Source organism: Macadamia integrifolia, chromosome 8 (assembly GCF_013358625.1).
Source record: "Macadamia integrifolia cultivar HAES 741 chromosome 8, SCU_Mint_v3, whole genome shotgun sequence".
In the NCBI taxonomy this organism is placed as follows: domain Eukaryota; kingdom Viridiplantae; phylum Streptophyta; class Magnoliopsida; order Proteales; family Proteaceae; genus Macadamia; species Macadamia integrifolia.
This window is the reverse complement of record NC_056564.1, coordinates 19290618-19311839: the sequence shown is the minus strand read 5'-3', so window position 1 is coordinate 19311839 and position 21222 is coordinate 19290618. Positions and strand designations below refer to the sequence as shown.

Below are 21222 nucleotides of genomic sequence, written 5' to 3'. Positions count from 1 at the left end.
AAAAAAAAAAAAAAAAACACCAACAATACACAAGAAACCGTCAAAATCAAAAGAAAATGCTGAGGAATCTAATAGTCACAGAGAAACAGGCCTGAAAAGTTCTAACCAGGTGAATCTCTCAAGCTGCTATTTCTATGTCGCCGTTTCGACAATCCGTTCGCAGCCGCCATACTTCCTCTTCTAACTTCTCTGTTCCTGTCCATATCTCCTTATCTTTTCTCATCAAATCAATCACAGAAACCCATAAATCTCATCGCCTCACAACTTTCCCCAGCGAAGAGATCTCTCGACCGGATTTCGATCAAAATTCGCCGGATTTCCATCCAAGATCACCAAGAACAGAAGATTCCGACTGGTCTAGTTCAGCGAAGGGGTTCACGGTATCCAAATCTCCAAAAGACTGAAGGAAGAAAGGCTAAAAATCACAGCTTTCGATTTTCTTCTCCGCTTCCTCCCTCCCGCTTGCCCTGACTTGTGAGTCTCTCTCTCTTTCTGTCGCTCGCTCCCACTCTGCCCTTTTCTGTCACCTCTCTTCTGCTTAATCCCATCTGCTTTTTGGTATTTCACTCCTCGCGAAACCCACTCCAAAGCTCAGTTCGACGGTTGAGATCACCGTCTTACCTCATACATTCGATATCCACCGTTAGATCGATAGAAGATCGCACGGCTATATTTGGCAGGTGCCAACATGGCAGAAAAGGTCCGCCGTTCGATGGAGAGGACTGTAGATTGTAATCTAACCGCCACGTGTCAACATTGACGTCGCTTTTCTTCCGTTTCAAGCTATGGTGATTACTCAGTAGTCACTGCCTTCCCGATATATTCTGATCATTCTCGTTTGGCGAGTGGCGACACCAATACCACCACGATGGCATCTGTGCTTCACTGGCTATTGCCAGTTGCCCGGTAGAATGTGAAAAGCTAAGAGACTGTGTCGCATACCCATCCCACATAGGTAGTCACATGGGACCGAAATGACCGCCTCCTACCGGAAAATATCGGCACGAGCCGGTCAAATCATTATTTCCCTTCCACGCCCCCACTTTATTTCCTTATTATATGGGTTTGACTGTTGGACCCACCACGAAAGCAACCTTATAGAGTCATCCGATGGTTGATACTTCCCTGTAATCTGATGTGGCGTTGGCATCAGTATGACGAATAGCAGAGCACGGAGCCCGACGAAGGTGAGAGTCCTAGCTGGCACCGAATGAAAACCGCTTTCTGCGGTGTCCAACAGATAGGGGATTCGTGTCCGTCGGCATCAACTCATCCAACGGTTGAACTATGGTGCGGGTGCGGGTGCGGGTGCGAGGACTCGACTCTTCAGAGTGATGGTCACGGAACTTCCGAGAAGGGTGGGGCCCACGTCATCTGCCGATATAGCATCATCTCCTTGCTGGGGTCTTTTTGTCGCGGTGTCCCACGTGGCTATTTCCTTGACGTCAATACGGTGGGGTCCGCACTGAAACCTACTGCTCCCAGTGGAAATTAACGGCATGGTAGAAAATAACGGGGAGGGAGGTGAAAGGGTTAAGAGAAGAGAGAGACAGAAAAAGAAACAGCCACGAGGCTCATCTGCGTGTGTTTGAAAGAGTTTTCAAATGGGGATAGCGTAAATCCAGGTGAGGCAGGTGGCGAATATTCAGGGGTCCTGCGTATGACACGTGGCATATTATACGTGTCATATTCTTCGCCTCGGATCTGGTTATTGGCTGCCCGCCCCACTTTACCGTGCTTCCTCTTGACAGCAAATATCTTACGCTTTTGTGGGAAACTTTTTTTTTTTTTAACCCAAAAAACTCAATAAATTCTGTTTTCAACCTTTGTCGGCTACGTCAGAGGGGCCCACTCATTAGTGGATCTCTTTTTCCTTCTTTTGTCTTTCATTCCCCACCCCTCCCCCCTCTCTCCCTTCTCTCTTCGGGGATGAGATAGCGTAGGCCCAAGTGATTCCCTCTTAGATGCCACGTATACAGAACGTGCCATGTCAACAAACCCACGTGGCTCTCTTCACGCCCTAATAAACAGGCCCTCACGAGCCGTAAACACTCGAATACTCTCTCAACAGCGTCACCAACCTATTATTATTAATCAACAATATGATGATGATGATGATGATGATGTTAGCATCACTATTAATATATTATTATTATTATTATTATTATTATTCTAATTATAAACGATAAAAAAACAAATGAAATATTAATAATTTATTTCCATATATTGTAATATATATATATATATATATATATAATATATATCCTTGGTTTTCGGATATAAAAATGGAAGCTAAGCAAAGCAATTATTATTAAATAAAGTGATTTGTCATTGATGGGGCTTAAGATATGAAAGGCAACAAAGTATTTATCATTCATTAATGACCTTTACACCGTTTTGTTCCATTATTTTAATGAAAAAGCATGCTTCTTAGGCTTTTCCTTGCCATTTAATTTGAGATGATAATGGGCATGAAACCCTAGAAAAGGAATCCATCCTTGCTTCCATTTGTTCGATACAATAAACACTATATAAAATTAAAGATAATTTAAAATATATATAACTTATAATATTTTGACCTAAGATTAAAGTAATCTCCATAAGTTTTCTTGGTTGATTAATTTAATAAATAATAATTAAAAAAAAGGGAAAGAAATCTGGTGAGGAGGAAGTGGGAGGTAGGCTAAGTAAGGGGTTAGTGGCCCACGACAAGTTCATTCACACCCTATTAAAGAAAACGAAGAAATTCTACCCCAAAAAAAAAAGAAAAAATTCTATTTTATCTCCTTATTTTAAAATCACTAGATCCAAGTGATGTGTGTATAGATATATATCTATCACTTTCACTATTGCTGAGTTGTGAACCATCTGAAGCGCCACGTGGGACAAACACGAAGGGGGACTTTCGGATCATTATTCATGAAGTGGATTGTATGACAGCGACAAATTTTTAAATAAATAAATAAATAAAAAATGAAGCCTGAGGTGCCGGCGTGGACAACGCTCTGTGTCTATCTCTTTTTTATTTTTTATTTATAAATTCTAATAAATAATAATATTTATATACAAAAGAGGCCTTCACGGAATAAGGAATCTGTTTGAATGGAAAATTAGAAGGGTTGGACTTTGATGCATGAACTTATATAAAGAATTGACTAGTCACGTGACTTTTTATTTTTCTTAATACTTTTCAAGGGAACGGTCTTCTCATCCTCTCAGGACCGTCCGTCTATAAACAGATTGGTACCCAGTTATCGCTGGGACCCACTCTCATCTCATCCTCTTCCCATGCTGCATCTTCACTAAATCCTTCCCCATCTCTTTGGGATCCGTGCCATTTTTTTTATTATCTTAAATGTTAAAGAATTGCCACTAAACTAAGATTACTATTGCTCTACCCAAAAAATATATATTTTCTTATCACTTGATTTTTTTATTATTTTGACCATGTGGTCCCACAAACCACCTTAGATGATATCATTTTACACACTGTTATTGATGGGGTATGCAGATTCCTTCCCATGTTGACATTTTGGGTAACCTTCTTCTTATTTTAAATTTGATAAAAATTTCGTAGGCAATCAACATAACCTACGTCTTCTTAACTGAATTTTTTATTATTTTTAAAAATGATAAAAAAAAAAAAAAAAAAATCTCTATGAAAGGCGTAGGTCATGGATATAGGTATATTGAGACCGATATCAAATCAATGGTCCAAATTTGAAGGAAATAAAAATAATTGAAAAATGATATAATAATCTTGGAGATTAAAATCATGTGATGGTGATCAATATCAGCACCAACATCGATACTGTAAACTAAATCCTTAGCATAGGCTATTTAACTTATTAAGAAAATCATTCCCTTTAAAAAAAATTTTGAATAAATAAAAACTATTATTATTTAAATAAAAATAATATTTTATTTTGTGCAACCAGAGTCATACAAGCCCTACAAATCATCCCTAATATATAAAAAATAAATAAATAAAAACTGTTATTATTTAAATAAAAATAATGTTTTATTGTTGTTTTTTGTTGGAGTAAGTTGTATTACACTATCACATACCGGTCCTCTCCATTAATTTATTACTATTGTTATTATTACAAAGTTAGAAGAAAAATACATTCTCCTAATCCATATAGTTTATTGACTAATGAACGTGCTTTTAGTAATATTATAGACAAAAAAAGGAAACCAACCTAAAAAGAATTGAATATGGTTTTGAAGAAATACTATAATAAAAATATCAATTTGGTAAAGCAATTATTTTAATTCATATCTATTAAGTAAAATAATTAGTTTAGAATTGGGAGTTTTCCTAATAACATCTTCAAGTGAAAAAAATAAAATAAATAAATAAACATTTCATCTCATGAGCAATTGGATTTTTAACTTACTCATTATTTGGTGTACCTAGTGACAAAGCTAGGTATATAAAGTTTGGAGAGGGTCATAATGTACAAAACCTTATCCTCATTTCATAGAGTGATTATTTCTCGATTCTATCTTTGTGACCTGTGACCTTACCATTGCATCAAGGGTTTGCCCTTAATATCAAATATTAACTTAAGAATAAATTCCTCAAGACTATAAGAATTGATTTAAAATCTTATTCTAGGAAAATTCTAAATTATCATGCAATTCCAATAACTCAGTCTTTATATGGTCATTTTTTTTTTTTTTTAAATAAACAGCCAACTTATGACTTTCTAACATGATTCCAATTTCGATGGCATAATTCCTAATTAAAATTAGAGAATCATGCATAAACCAAGGAGAGGACTTCGTCTTCAAAAGAAAGTGGGTACTGCCTTTTTTTTTTTCCGAGAATTTGAGATAGCGTAATAAGATTGCCCTTACATTGTTTTCAAAAGTTCTTTCAATGATGGGATTAAAAAGGTTTCAGAAATAACTTGAAAATGACATATTATTATTTCATTGACAAAATCTTTCATCGTCTTGCACATTTTTCAAGTACATATGTGAAACAATATTATAATTTGGAAAAAAAATTTATGTTATTCTAAAATGATAAAAAAGTAAAACTATAAATTAATTGACATATTAAATGGTGTCAATAAAAAAACATCATGTTAAGGACAATCCATGAGAGAGTTTCTCTCATTCCACATGTTAATTGGACACAATGGAGTATGCTTGATTAGTTTAACTGGAACAACATTCTTAAGTTTGTATATATTTAATATTGTAGAAAAATTTCTTACACCATATGTGTAAAAAAGTACACCCATCTAAGATCATATATTTCTATACGTACACATTATTCGAGTGCCTCAGTCTCCATTTGACTATGGCTAAAGGAAAACCATCCCCTTTTACATATCTTTCAAAATTTATCTCAACATTGAAGAGTATATATATATATATATATTTTTTTTTTTTTTAATACTTTGTGAGAATAAGGAAACACTTATGCATTTGAAGTGCTCCTAAAGAGAAATAGAAAAGTCCGAAAACACTCTTAGCGTAGAAATACTTTTGCAAAACACAACTTAAGATGCCAACAAAACCTTATCTAGTTTTGGGGGAAAAGAACAATAGAGAAAGAGTACCACCTATGCCTAGACATAAAGAGAGATGAATGAAATGAATCACCCCATCCCCATGAATGTGAAAAATCTTGCCCTAGTTTATGCTCAGGAGTCTGAACCATTGTAACAGTGATGGTATGGAGATTATGCTATTCGGTAGAAAAAACTTCGCTTGCCATTATTTTCATAAGATTAAACTTAAAATTTTGGTTACGAATAGGGAAGAAACCCAGAAATCTAAGGGGGAATGACCTAAAAATGGGAAGGTGATAGAAACTGGTGAACTTGAATACTCTGTGGTGCAATAAGGCGTCTGGCGTGTATTAAAGCCTAAAAACGCCTACACTGAATGGAATCAGTAAATACATGCCAGACTTACTATTACACCGCATAAGAATTCATCCAGAAATTGGTCCTCGCAAGGAACTAAGGATAGGGTGGGACCCATAAAGAAGGACTTTATTCATTCTAAGAATCTGAACGGATATTCAAGTCTTTCTCTCCTCTCCTCCCACTCTCTGTCATTTCAATTGAACCGAACGAACTCAGGTAGGAAGGAAGGAAGGAAGAGGGAGGTGGTGGTGGGTGACAGATGAAGATGACGTAAAGGAGTACATCATAAACATCACATCCGATTGAGCTCTGAACAGAATTCTCAAACAACCCATTCCCCAATCACACTACACTTTCCCTTTTCGGACTCTCTCTCTCTCTCTCTCTCTCTCTCTCTCTTTGGGTGCCTCGTGGACGTCGCTGCAATCTTCTTCTGCTACCTTCATCTCTCAATTAAACAGTAATGGCGACCCCATTCTCCGTCTTGCCTTTTCCCCTGCTGCACGGTTTGATGTTAGATTGGGATTAGGTTTATGTTCAGGAATCTGGGATATGAACCTACTTTGGCTTCCAAAGTGGAAGGAAGAAGGAACCTCCTCCTCCTCCTCCTTTCTGCTATTATAAGGGTAGATGGGCGAGGACACGCCCTGAATAAGAAAAGCCAAATATGGCTAAAATCAACCTTATCGTCTCTTCCAGGGCCTACCCTGTTCGTGTTTTTATGGTGTCAGGTTCTCTTGGTTACCGTACAGGGCACCCACCCTGGAATCCTTATGAGGTTAGTCTCTCTGCTAGTTATTTTGGGGACAGGAAATAGCAAAACTGTCTTACAAAGATGTGGTCACCAAGGAATTAAGAAGCAAGATCAGAGGGAAAGATCATTAGATCCAAAAACTGCTTAAATATCCATATTTACAGAACTTCGACCCAAAAAAAAAAAAAAAATGCAGCTTTTTTGAGAAGAGAACAGGGTAAAATGGTTAGAAAAACACCATATATAAAAAAAAGGGGGTAAATCCATTCGATTCTTAACGATGATAGCTGATTCGATTCATATTGATATTGGTTGAAATTAATCCTATGTTTTAAAATCTTGCTTGATAGTCCAGGTTTGATAATTTGTATCAAACAAATCTATCCTAAATTTCTTTTAAAAATTGGATTTTTTTAAACCATTTTACAGTCAGTAGGTAGTGATCCAATCAAGGTGATTCCTCCAATCCCACTACTGATCCCTAGAACCAATGTTGACTCTGATCTTTTCACTCTACTAGTACTATACTACTATGTGCCACACAAGGATTTTATGTGGGATTTACATCCCCATACAAACATAAATACTAGGATCTTACCTATGGCATTCTTGAATCACGTCACAAAGTAGAATAAAGAAACGCAACCCATTCACCATTGTTGGATCTCGGTGAATCATGATTGATGATCTCCTACAATGTAGATAATGGAGCTCAAGGTCTCTCTCTCTTTCGTCCCTTCAATGTGTCTTAACAATAAATTATTAGCAATAGCAATTAGGATAGAGAGAGGACCTAGAAGCCCTCAATTTGAAAACAAATAAAACAATTCTCCCTCCCACCAAGAATAGAATTAGATTAGGAATCTAATTCCCTTACTTGGTCTATGAATATATCATATTTAGAATCCAAGTTTTTTGGTAGAAATAGCATCTATTGAGATGGACGGATTATACACAAGTTGTCTAGAACCATAGGTGTAGACAAACAAGGATCAGAAATAGGCCAAACACTCCTATCCGTAATCGACTGAGTCCTCCTAGCAAGGGTATCGGCTATGGCATTGGAATACAAAAAAAATTGACAGTCATCAAAAATAAAACAAAGATATCGGATATCTTCAATAATCGGCTACACCATAAGGTTTGGACTCTTAGAAGAGTCCTGCAAATAAGCGATCAATTGTTGATTGTCCCTCTCCACTTGAAACTTGTAGAAACCTTCTAAGATCGCCTCCATAAGCCCTTCCCTGACTATAATAGCCTCTCCCACCAAAATAGTAGAGAATCTAACAGGGTTCGAGACAGCCACCCTAGGATGACCCAGCCAATCCCGTAAAAGAAAGCCAATACCTCCTCATTCTCGAGGGTGGTTGAGGAAAGCAACACAACTTAATCTGTAAAAATCTAGTGGTGATGTCCATGCTGAAGCTGGCATAATAGATGCATTTGTACTTACCTCTTGCTAGTTATTGGTAGTCAAAGTATACTCAGACCATGCCCTCTGTGCTACAGCAATGACCTCTATTGGTGACCAAACCTTCTTTGCAAAGATGAGATCATTCCTAGCCTTAAATATACCATGCAATGAAAGTACATTGCGAGATCACTTCCCTTGCCACCTTCTTTCCATATGATTTGAGAAATGCCCAGCCTTGGATCCCATTTGTAAATATGGTCGGTGTCACATGTTGGAACCACATATGTCAAACTACTACCAAGCTAGACAGCTCGTGCAAAGGGACAATGGAGAAGTATATGTGATATCGATTCCGATTCCACCCCACATCTTTGGCAATTCTGATCCACTAGCATTTGTCTTTGGGTCGAGGCTGAGGCTGAAGCTAAGCCATTTGGTCATGCTCTCCATAGAAAATTCTTAACCTTTGGTTCCTAAAAACAAACCCATGGTACGTCTGGTAGGTCAAATGACTCTTAATTGGTCACGTGGTACAATTAATGGGATAAGAACCCTACATTTTAAAGTCGAGAACCTGTTCCTCATTTTTGAAACTTTGAAACATAGTCTCCAAAACCCTAGAATTAGAGTCCTTTAGATCTGAAAACCTAGCAATTAATCTGGTTCCAAAACCCTTGAACCGATCACTTTGGAACATCCAAAGTTGTGAATGATCACGGCGGATTTGATAAATGCGATCCCAATGTTTTTGAAACAATGGTGCCACATCAATTACAAAAAGTCAGAATCGAATCAATCAAATCAAAATCAGCCCAATTCGATTCCTATTCAGGCCAATTCAAAGCAATGAATCCATGTTAGGTTTCTAGGGTTTGGACTGATTCCAACCGATTCTCAACCAATTCCGATGGATCCTGATTCCAAGTTTAAAGAACTTGATTCTTTAGTAACCTAACTTTTATAACCTATACTATGGGCTTGCTTGATCAATAGATCTCTATTTGTTTTCTTTCAAAACTATTATGCTCTATAGGTGTCGGAGATTTCGAGTGGATATTTTGAGGAAAATGTTAAAACTCTATAAGGTTTGTGAACCCTAGGATGATAGATGAACCGTCGTCCTCTATCAATGATGAAAACTTTCTCCTTATTGCAAATTCATCATAAGAGAAGCTACACCAGTAAGCTTCCTGAACTTAGTTGATCGATTATTGCAATGAGAAGGCTTTCAAGGTATGAGGCAACAATAACATGCCATGTATCCAAATGATTATTAAAACTAATATGCGAGTATGGTCCAACTTAAAAAATTATATACATACATAAAAATTCATATTAAAAGATAAGAGAAGACAATTCCAGCCATATTATTAAATTGCATCAGTTTGGTATTGTTAAACCATATTAATTTAAATATCTCCTGACTGTCTAAATGAACAATAAAAAAGGTACACATGGGGATCATCCATTGATTCAGAATTTTCCATTTGATCTATTTCAATGGGGCCCACTTAAAGTTAGGTCTTGATGCTCTAACCAAAAAAATATGTGGCAACTTCTAAGCCCAACCAAACATGTCATGTAGCCTGGTTATTCAATCTTAACTTTAGACATTCACCATTTTTTTTTTTTAATCATATCTTGCTTCTATAATTTTTCCCACTTAAAAAACTAATTTGTATTTTTTATGTGACTAGTTTCTTAGGTCGTTGAGGTATTTATTTTATTCTTGTAAGATATTAGTTTATGGAAAAGGTTATTTGAGCTAATTGCGAAGGGGACATACATTAGCACCATTTCTGACTCTCCTCTTCACATGAGGTGACCTTTCAACTCCTTTACATAAATGAAACTATTTTGCTACTGTTCATTGGTAGAATTTCTGGTACTGAATGACTAACAATAGTCAGTTACAGAAACAATGTTTTGTGTAAAAAACAGAAATTGTCAATTTGTCATTTTAAAACAAAAAAAAGGGTGTTTGGTGAACCTGTTTCAAGAATGATTAACCTAGTTGTTCACTTTTCTTGTATTTTAAACGAAACCGAAATGATAGAACAAGGTTTCACCATTTTATCATTTTGCATTTCTAGTGTTTTTTTTTTCCTTTTGGTTATTTATATATATATATATATATATAGGGAGAGGGATAGATATGCCGCCGATATCAAGTATGTTAGCCGATAGCACCAATGGGAACACATGATGGTCAGGAAGGATATCGGGGTCATTTCAGAAAAAGGAAAGAGAGAGATAGACACAATAGGTGCTAGCATACTTGATATCGGTAGTATACCCAACTTTTTCCCATATATAAATATATATATCGAATAATACCAAGTTGACACCAAATATTTTATTCAGTTTTTTTGTTCCGATAGAATGGAATAAAGTTAAATTTTTTATTTTTTTATAAATAACTACCAAATGCAGCCTTAGTACAAAAAATTACATTTAAATTTTGTGGGTTTTTCCCATTTTTTAAGTTTTTTATTATTTTTCAGTAAAATATTCCCTCTACTGTGAAGCCCAACAAAAGACAAATCTTTTCTCGACTCCACCTAGTTTAGTGGGTTCCACATTTTGAAAAAAATACAATAAAATAAAAAATGATGTTCTTAACCGCTTCATCTCACCAAAAGATGTGTGAGTACCAAAGCAATTGTTTGTTTGGCCAATGGCACTCTCTTTTGTGGAACTTTTGAAGCTTTTTATTAGTGCTTTAATGTTCTTTATTCTTTAATAATTACGTAGTGTTTAATACTTTTAAGTACAACTGAAAGTTTTTTAAAGGCATAGAGCCAAAGATCCAAAAGAAAATTTTCAAAATGAGAAGTTGAAAAGTAGTTGCATTTGTTTGTTTTAATCAAATGGCAAAGGAGAAAGATACTCTAATACACTAATTATAGAAATAAAATATTTCTCACACTGTTAATGTATTATTTCTCTCTCATATACAATATTCTTTTCAATTGATACGCGTATTCCGGAGATTAACATTGATCGATAAAGATAGATGCATTGGCCGAAAAGTTGATATAATTTTTTAATCGAAAATTGACTTTTGATCTTGAATCAGCCTCATAATTCTATATATATATATATATATATATATAGAGGTATCGATACTTTAATTATCTTGTCTTTTATAACCTTGCTTCCATAGGTTTTTGGGATGTGGATGATACTGTTCTCCTCAATACCATTGGCTGATGTGAGAGATTATACCCACAGTAGTAGTGTGAGAAACCATCCCCTTTAATTATATTTATGCCACGAGCACAATGCAGAACAAATCTACAGTGACAGAAGCAGATTTCAAAGGGTCCCATGAAGATAATAATCAGAAACCTAAAAGATAAGAGTAGGCCATTCAAACCATTGATCCTAGAATAGACTAGAGCGTATGGTCACATCAATATGGGACCCATCATAATTCACAATGTGGGGTCTAACTCTTAAGAGTATATTGCAATCCAGCCCTAGAAAGGTGAGACTGTTTGTTCTCATCTTCATGTCTTGGTGTAATTATCACTTCAAATCAGGGTTATGAAAATTGAAATTGGAATCAAATTTGTCATTGCCAATTTCAAACAAATCAGTTTGAAATTGATTAAAATCGATCCCAAAAAACTCTAGACGTGATTTTTCAAAACCCTAAAATCAGTTGGATCAGAATATTCAAAATTGAGATCGATCACGGTTGATTTTAATGCACATCAGCCAATTCAATCGATCTGATTCCAATGTTTGAAACATTGCTTGAAATGAAAAAGGGTTTATGTTGTCCATATCTTTCAGACTTTCCCTTTCCTTTTGGTTGGTGGGGGGGGGGGGGAGATATTATTATTGAAAGGTGATTATACTTTTACCATTAGGAGGAAATCCACCATCATTAGAATGGATATATAAAAGCTTTGTTCTTGTTCCACATAATTGATCAACTTCAAATTCCACATGTGGGGCCCACATGACACATTCAATTCTAGTTCCTTAGGATCAGTCAATTAGACCACGTAAATAGATATATTGTTCAAGATTTTGCATGACAAAGACTAGGGAGGATAGTGACAGGTGGCACAATACCATTGAAGTGGATGACGGCCATGTCATCAATAGTGGAGCAAACACTTGGAAATGTGGATGATGGGGAGCCAACCGGGCAAGTTGGGTTTGTACAGTCAATAGTAATTAAACAAAGAGTTATAAAATAATGATAACAAAGTTCAATCTAACCATCTAACTCTTTGCCAAATGGCACCAAATTAGCCTTCCCATCTAATCATAAAATTATTGATTGATTAATTGTAGTGACACAAACCCGGATCAACCGGTTCAGTTGCATAAGAACCAGACCAGATAGAATTGGCCAACCGCAACCAACCTCTACTCGACTCAGGCATTGTGCCATGTGGGAGTTGTTTAACATTTATAAATGGATGACTCGGATCTATCTTGTAATAAACTACTACTTTTCTATTCTATCACCATTTTATCATGTTTGACTTGAAAAGAGAGAATGAAATTAAAGGGCATTTGATGAGGTCAGGGAATACGTCTCATGATATTATTTGTTACAAGTTATTCACCGAAACTAACTTAATGTCACCCTCATGACTCTAAAAGACCTCATGAGAGAGTAAGGACTCTAATCTTTATTTGGACCACGGTCTCCTCTTCACTCATCGACTTGGATTATTTTAGTCACCCTATAGCTAGTTTCTACCTGCAACAGGCTCAAAAACCAAATGAACTGTGAGTCGTGGTAGCTTACTTGGTGGGAATTCTTTCCTCATAAATGATTCTTTGGAAATAAATGGTCATGGTTATCTAAAACAAATATTCAAAACTTAGGTAGAATATGGTCCCCAGTCCAACCTTCGCTTGCACCTGTTTTTTTTTTAATTAAATAGAGAGAGAGAGAGAGAGAGAGAGAGAGAGAGAGAGAGAGAGAACGCAGACGGGCCTTTGTATTGTATAAGTTATCTTTGTCAACTAAGTCCTTAAGGATATCAAGGTTTCGTGCCTTTATTAGGGCATATATCGAAACACAAATCTCATTTATTATATTTAACTCAATTTCAATTTTTTAATCATCCTATTTTCTATTATATTATAGAGCAAAACAAACTCCATTTAATATTCATATATGTGAGTGGTCTGCGCAAATCCAAAAACCAAAAAAAAAAAAAAACATTTAATATACAAATCAAGTAGGGATATGCGCAAATCTTTTTTTTTTTCTAGAAAGAAAGAAGAATTCATGGGAAAGAATAAATCTGAACAGGCTTACCTATATTGATATTTACTAGAACAACACAGTTCGAACACGTCACCACATTGCAAAATATATTCTTCTATTCACCCCAAAAAAAAAAAAAATGTATATAATTTTCTAATATTTATTGATATTAGAAAATAACCAGATGTGATGAGGGTAACCTCATCATAGGGACAGTAGGAAACCAAATGCTTATATGACTTTGTAGGGTGAAACATTCTAATGACAATTAAAGTTCATCTGATCAAATAAATTCTTTTTAACTTGGGCGTTAAAAGGATCCTTATCTTGAGCCTTTAGATATTAGCTAAGGTAAGAACCTCACAGCTCTTCTTGTGAGGGCAATACATTTGAAAACTTCACTTATTTGAAATATGGGTGGTAAAGGGCTTGTTAATTGTCTGTGTCATATGAATTCATAATGCTCTATAGGCTTGTTAGGTTAAAGGGAAATGAACCAAAAATTAAATTTCCATAGATAAAGTGCATTGAAATAAAATAAAATAGTATAAAAAAAATGTAAAATGAGTAGTAAGGAATTCCATGGGGTGTTTGGTTGGATGTAAATTTTGGAACTGACTCTTCTACGGCGTGGCGTTATTGTACATTTGATAAATTAGAGCATTAGGGCACACACATTAACACACAGGTGCACACCCCGAGGGCTTTCAACTGTCGAATATGCAGCACTGTGCTATGCCGTGGAACCCCACTTGTAAATTTTGATGTGAAATGATAAAGTTTAGAGGTAATAAAAAACTTTTCTACTGCAAAATTGTTTCAACTGTCACATATTTTGATTTGTGACAAAATTCAATCAAATTGATTCTTTTAAACAATCATTAGATTGGATTTAAAAAGTGCAAATCATTCTTGTTCAGGTACAACTGGGTCTCTAATGAAATGCATTAATGTAGATACAAGGTCTAAGCATCCATAGTTCCTTAGGGGCCCCCCTTCTTTCCCCCAGTAAAAGTTTGTGCTGAGAGGCCCTTTGCTTTTAATAAAGGGCCGGGTGGGGGATAAGTAAATTGGGGAATAAATGCAGGATCCGACCCAGATATTACAACCTGCAAGCTTTACCAGTACACCACATCAGCACCTTCTAAAGCTTCTCTGTTTGGTAAGATTCAGTTCACTTTTATTTATCCTTTTTAATTTTTTTTCCCCTTAAAATTGCTTCCTCCCTTCTACATTAGTACTTAATTTTTTAGTTTAAAAGTGCCCTACAACTGGAGGAGGAGGATATGTATGGGTAAAGGATTTCATCCAAAACCCTTTAAATAATCCTAACCATTTATATACATGTTTGTATAGAATGCAACATATCTAAAGTGCCAATATTCTAATCTGTCCTAGAGTTTCTTTCTTTTTATTGGAATCTGTTCTAGTTAAGAGTCCTCCACATCATCATCATATTATTTTTTAGTAGAGCATCTTTTATCCCATGCCTTTAGCTTACATGTGCACCAGTGGAATGTACAATAGAGTAGGTCTTAGGAGCTATATACTCCCCTACTTGTACTTTGTCCTATTGATGGATTTGCCACACTCCAGAGGAATCAGTTAAACGAGAACTGCATGGAACTGATCTTAATGACTAGAGAGGGACCCACAGGGCCAAAATTACTAATTTACTATCCCAACTGCCAAGTCAGATACAAGAAGCTATTGCAGAACTGTTTTGTGGCAGTTAAGGCAGGATTGTGGAGTCCCCACCTGAGACAACATCAAAGATTTTGAGCCCTCTAGTAAGCCTTTCCTTTACAATGTGATTGCTTTGTGCCCTTAGATCCAATGAAGTTCCTATGATTTAAGGGTTTCAACAGTCGGTTCAGTTCGATTTCAGTCAAATTTTTGTACATCGATTCGGTCTGATTTTGAGGCAGTTCAAACTTTGATTTACAAAAGCCAAATCCAAACCAATTGCTATCTCCGATTGGTTTCCTTCTGCCATCAGTTCTTTTTATTAGTCTCTTATTGGTCTTGTCTCCGTTTTCCATATATATATATATATATATTAAAAAATTGGGACATTTTACATGATTTTATTTTATTTTAAATCAAATTTTCTGGTTTGATCCAAACAATCAGTTTCAGTCAGTCCAGTTCGGTTGATTCCAGTCTTCTTCCATTTACTTAAACCAAAACCAATACTGAACCAATAAGAATTCAATTCAGTCGACCAGTTACTATTGGCTCAACCGGTCGACCGCAATTTTGATAATCCTACTAGTACTCTCCAGCCTGGCCCCATGGAACCAGAAAGGGATTTGGGCATTTGGCCTTGGACGGTTGAGCCTTAAGCTCTACGCAGGAGCCTAGGAGACCACTGAAAGCTCATAACTGTTGTCATCATCTTCATCCATGATAATGGTGAACTGCAAAGGGCCACAACCATTATGATCATATTAGAGGAAAGTTAGACAATTGTGCCTCTCTCGAACAAATATATAAATGAAAAAACACATCTGCGCTACAATAGTGGGCAGTTAACAGTGTCTAAATAAATAAACTGAGACAAACCACTTATGGCTGTGACCTGACGGTTGGTCTTTGATGTGAATGTGGAGGGTCCTCAAGTCCTTAATGGTCCCTAATAGGGCCCTTGATTAAGAGTTAATAATGTAACAATTGCATTAATGAGCCTCAACCCTTTATTCCAATCTAACAGAAATCAAGGGCAGACTGCAGACTGTCCAAGTGGAAGGAAATCCTTAAACATGAAGTATGTGGACCCCACAGACCTTCCACGTGTGCTGTGGCCCAGACCCACCATCATGATAGTGACATTATCATTAATACAAGCTTAAAATAGCTACTGATGGGGATAATTCCAATTTCCAATTATCCTGATGCAGCAACAGCAAGGCCCACTGACCTGAAAAAAAAAACTCCAAAGGTCAAAAAAGTTTCAACCAAACTTAGACAATCAAGATTCTTAGGACATCCAAAAGAGAAAAATCTTAACAATCCAAATCGATCATAGTTTTCAATTTTGAATGAATGACAAAGTCGATGCGAATCTAAATTCTGTAAAAGGTCGATTTGGTCCAAAACCCAGTGAGCATACATGTGATTGATCGGGGAGCCAAAGGTTAAAATCATCCTCTACTGCCTTAAATGAAAATAATTCATTTCTATATGTTTCTTCTGGATAAAACATATGAGTGGGAAGAAAGCAGCATATCAAGGTTTTCTTAAAGAGGCTAATAATTGGATGGCTATGCATTCCAGATCTCCCAAGTGAGCCAGACTGATTATATGGTGCAAGGGACAAATCCCATTTACAAACACAGAAAGCTACCCATGAGACTTTAGTTACACCTTCAGCAATTTCTGGAAACAGAACACCAGACGGTAAAAGATGGAAAATTTTCCATACGAGAAATGGATTTTTTCCTGACTAGTATTGGGACACTGAAACAGTTCAATTATGTAAATTAACCTAACTGTGCAAAAGATAAATGAGTTGATGTTGAAGTGGTTCTCATAAGCTAAAAGACACCCAAATCTACTAGGAATGTACTTGATACTTTTATGCCTCCTCTATTCACATGCAATGTTCCTCAGTAAAAAGAATGCATTCTAATGCTAACAGAAAATGTGAATAATACTTGACCGTTCAATGAATATCAACCACATAATGCAGAGACAGCAGTTGGGGGCAGATGGGCCCACAACTGCCTCTAGATCAGGAAACACTGCCTAAGCCCTGGACTACTAGTATCATGATCTTGAATACTGGCAAGCATATGGTTACAAACATACGATGATCTGATTGGGCTTGTTATTTTCCCAGGAAGCTTCCTGAGTTTAGGCACAACAATGGGATGGGTTAGTTCAGGTTAGCTGTAGAGGTAACAACTTAGCACCCAACTCAAAGCACTGTATTTGATCAGTTTGGAAAGTCTCAACACGTGTGTCATCAGGGTCAGGTTCAGCAGCAAGGTGAGAGCTATTCGATGGTTTCAAAAGTGACAACCTGAATCCTGAGATATTAGATTTCTCAAGGTAGGTCAGAAATTGCCAGCTTAGCTAGGTTGGCCCAGTTGATTGATCGATTGCAGCCCTTGAAAGTGTGCCTAGTGCATGAAAAATTAAAAGGGGCATTCCCTCTCAAGATCACTGGAGGTTTACTCATTTTCAATGGAGTAGATTTTTCTCATACACACAGATGAATGTAACATACATTATCTTTTCATTTGTATACAGTATCTATCTTCTTCATATACTCATCAGTCAATTCCTGCATAAAGGTGTGTGAGAGATCTTAATTATCACTCAACAATCAATTTCTGCATAAAGGTCAACCTGTGAAAGATCTTAGTACAACAAAGTAAGCACATGGGTATCTTCGAATATAGAAAGAAGGATTAGAAATTGGGTAGATCTGGCATTACTTTAGAATTTAATTCATTAACATAAAAAATAAAAGCATGTGGATTAGATTGCACTACATGGCCGCCAATTTGATTACAAACCTGCACATCACTAGACAAGTCTTTCACATTATCCTCAGAAAGCTTTTTCTCCAACAAAGACAAAGAAGGGGTTGGGGCAACCATTTTTACAGATTTAAGAGGAACTACTATCACTCCCCTATACTTAGCCTATATCTACCGATACTGCCTTACTCTTTAACTTCTTTTCTAATTCCCCAAGAAAATAGAACTTCCACTCTCCTTCTCCCTTGGTATTTTGAAACCCCACATAACCCTTGATACCCGCCCCTCTCCTCCTGGATTCTCCTTCCAGCATCTCACTGCTGCCCCACCACACCACACCCCCCCCCTAACATGACCTCTGCATCTCTCTGCAAAATTTCTTCTGGCATGAAACTGAAGCATTTCTTATGAATGTACCAGGCAGTTGTGTCTACCTACACTGGTCTCTTCTCTCTGAAGGTCCAGTTTCGGACATATTCTCTCCTACCTTCATTATTCTCTTCTCTCTGCCATTAACGACCTCAATAGGTGAAAAACTGAGTATAATTGAGTATTGTATTTGAATTCCAACTTATTTCTTCTATGGGATTACATTGGTTATATAGGAGTGGTACGTTACAGATTTTGTGGAGCTGTTACAAGAAAATAGCAACTAAATACATGAGTATTAGGTACAATGTTCACCCACAAGACTGGTTCAACCCTTGAGAAGATAAGGTCTAAGGTAGTTGAGTTTATCTGAAACTCTAAAGAGACCACTTGAGAATCGGTCAACTAGGAGTTCAAAATTCAAATATAATTCAAACCTGAGGAACGTTTGAGGATCGACAATCTTCTAAGAATCATTATGTTATCATCCCCCCCTCAAACTGATGATGGTGGTAACCATAGAAGTTTGTTCCGATGATGGTGAAACAATTCAGATGGTAAGCCCTTCGTGAAGATATCTGCTAGTTGGCTGTTTGAGCGGACAAAGTTAACCTTGACCTTGTTATTTATCACCAAGTCACGGACGAAGTGATAGTCGACCTCAATGTGTTTTGTTCTTGCATATAGTACTGGATTTGCTGCCATATATGTTCAGAAACATTATCACAGTAAATAACCATTGGATGTGTCACTTTAAACTTGAGATCATGTAATAGGTATGATAGCCATTGCATTTCGGATACAGTAACAGCCAGCGCTTTGTATTCTGCATCTGAACTTGACCTTGAAACTGTTGGCTGTTTCTTGGATCTCCAAGAGATGAGATTAGGGCCAATATAGGTGCAGAACCCTGTGGTTGATCTTCTGGTATCTGGGCATCGGGCCCAATCAGCGTCAGAGAATGCAAGGATAAGCTGTAATGGGCCTGGTTTGAATGATATTCCTGCATCCACAGTGTGCTTGATATATCTTAGGATTCTCTTAACCGCTTGTAGATGATCAGAAGTGGGGGAGTGCATGTGTTGACACACTTGACTGACTGCATAAGCGATGTTAGGATGTGTCATAGTTAGGTATTGTAGGGCCCCTTCTATCTGTCTATACTCATGTGGGTCTGCAAGCAATTCACCATTTTGTGAAGATAGTTTGGAGCCTGCTGCAATAGGTGTTGTACATGGTTTGCATCCAGTCATTCTAGTTCTTTGTAGAAGATCAACTGCATACTTGGTCTGGGAAAGAACTAGGGCAGCTGAAGAGCGGTGTGCTTCTATTCCCAAGAAGTAATGCAAGTCTCCTAGATCAGTCATTGCAAGTTCTGAGCTAGGATTTTGAATGACTGAATCTGTTAAGGTAGAGTTCTCTCCTGTTTTGATAATGTCATCAACATATAGAAGTAATATTATCGAATCTGTGGATGAGTGAAGCGTGAACAATGAGGTATCAGCCATAGTTTGTTTAAATCCGGTTTGAAGGAGATAGCCGCTGAACTGTTTGAACTAGGCTCGAGGTGCTTGACTAAGGCCATATAATGCTTTCTGCAATTTACATACATATGATGGCCTTGTTTTATCAACAAATCCAGGAGGTTGTTGCATGAATACTTCTTCTTGCAGTTGTCCATGTAAAAATGCATTTTTGACGTCAAGCTGCCTTATATGCCAGTTACAGGAAACTGCAATAGTAAGAGCCATACGGATTGTTGCTGGCTTTACAACTGGACTGAAAGTCTCTGTGAAATCAATCCCTGGCTGTTGGTGATATCCCTTGGCTACTAGCCTTGCTTTATAGCGTTGAATCGACCCATCACTGTGTGTCTTTATTGTACACCCATTTACATCCTACAATATTCATAGTGGGTGAATAAGGTACTAAAGACCATGTTTGGTTTGAAACAAGAGCCTAGTACTCATTTTCCATTGCACTAACCCACTTTTGATCTTTACTTGCTTCCTTAAAGGTTGGTAGGTTCATGGAGAGGGAGTATAGCGGAAGTGGTGGTATTGAATGCATGGTGTATTGGATGGCGGGTATGAAGAAGGGAAAAGGGTTGTTTTATTGTACGAGTGCCGCTTTGGCTTCTGGTAATCATTTGATGGGTGGGTTGTGGTTGTGGTAGGGGTGGTGGAGTAGGGGATGGTTGTGTTGGTTGGGGTGGTGGTGGTGGTGGTGATTGTGTTGGTTGAGGTGGTGGTGAAGATGGTGGTAGGGTTGGCGGTGTTGTAGTTATAGATGGTGGGGTAGAGTTGTGTAGTGTTGCTGAAATTGGTAAGATAACCGTGGTGGGGGGGTGGTAAGTCTAGGTTTTGGGGTGTTGGGTTTTGAGAAAATGGGAAGCAAGTTTCTTTAAATAGCACATGGAGTGATATGAAAATTCGTCCTGTGGGTTGATGTAGACATCGGTATCCTTTGTGATATAGGGACTGTATCCAAGGAATATGCATGGGAATGATTTTTGGGACAGCATGTTTTCTCTGTATGGACCTAGATATGGGAAGCACCTATGGCCAAATACCCTCATAAAGCTGTAATCTGGTGTTGTTCCAAAGAGAACCTCATGTGGGGACTTATTCTATAATATCGGTGTAGGCAACCGATTGATGATGTAGACAGCAGCATTGAAAGCTTCGAGCCAGTACCTCTGAGGTAATTTAGCTTGAAATAGCATTGACAGTCCCATCTCTGTGACATGCCTATGTTTACACTCAGCCATACCATTTTGCTGCTAGGTGTGAGGGCATGAAATCCAAGAAATGATCTCTGATTGATCAAGAAATTGTTTGAAAGGCCCTGCAGTTAGTTCAAGTGCTCCATCGCTTTGAAAATATTTGACTGATTTTGAAAGTACATTTTCTGCCATTGCTTTGAAGTGCTTGAAACATGTAACAACATCTGATTTTGAAGCAAGGGGGTATAGCCATGTAAAACGGCTGAATTCATCAATAAAAATAATGTAATAATTAAATTCTGAAATTGACTTTGAAAGAGATGGTCCCCAAAGATCATAA

The 21222-nt window shown here is 37.1% G+C and overlaps 1 protein-coding gene across 1 annotated transcript in view; it reads right to left on the bottom strand.

Annotated features, from left to right (window-relative positions):
• The window catches only part of LOC122086239 (protein TIME FOR COFFEE-like), a 7268-nt gene extending 6725 nt beyond the window's left edge, over positions 1–543 (bottom strand). Inside the window, exon 1 of the mRNA XM_042654977.1 lies at positions 109–543. Coding sequence (XP_042510911.1) covers positions 109–203 — 95 coding nt within the window. The 5' untranslated portion in view covers positions 204–543. The remainder of the gene's footprint in view (positions 1–108) is intronic.
• Between the last annotated feature and the right edge of the window lie 20679 nt (positions 544–21222).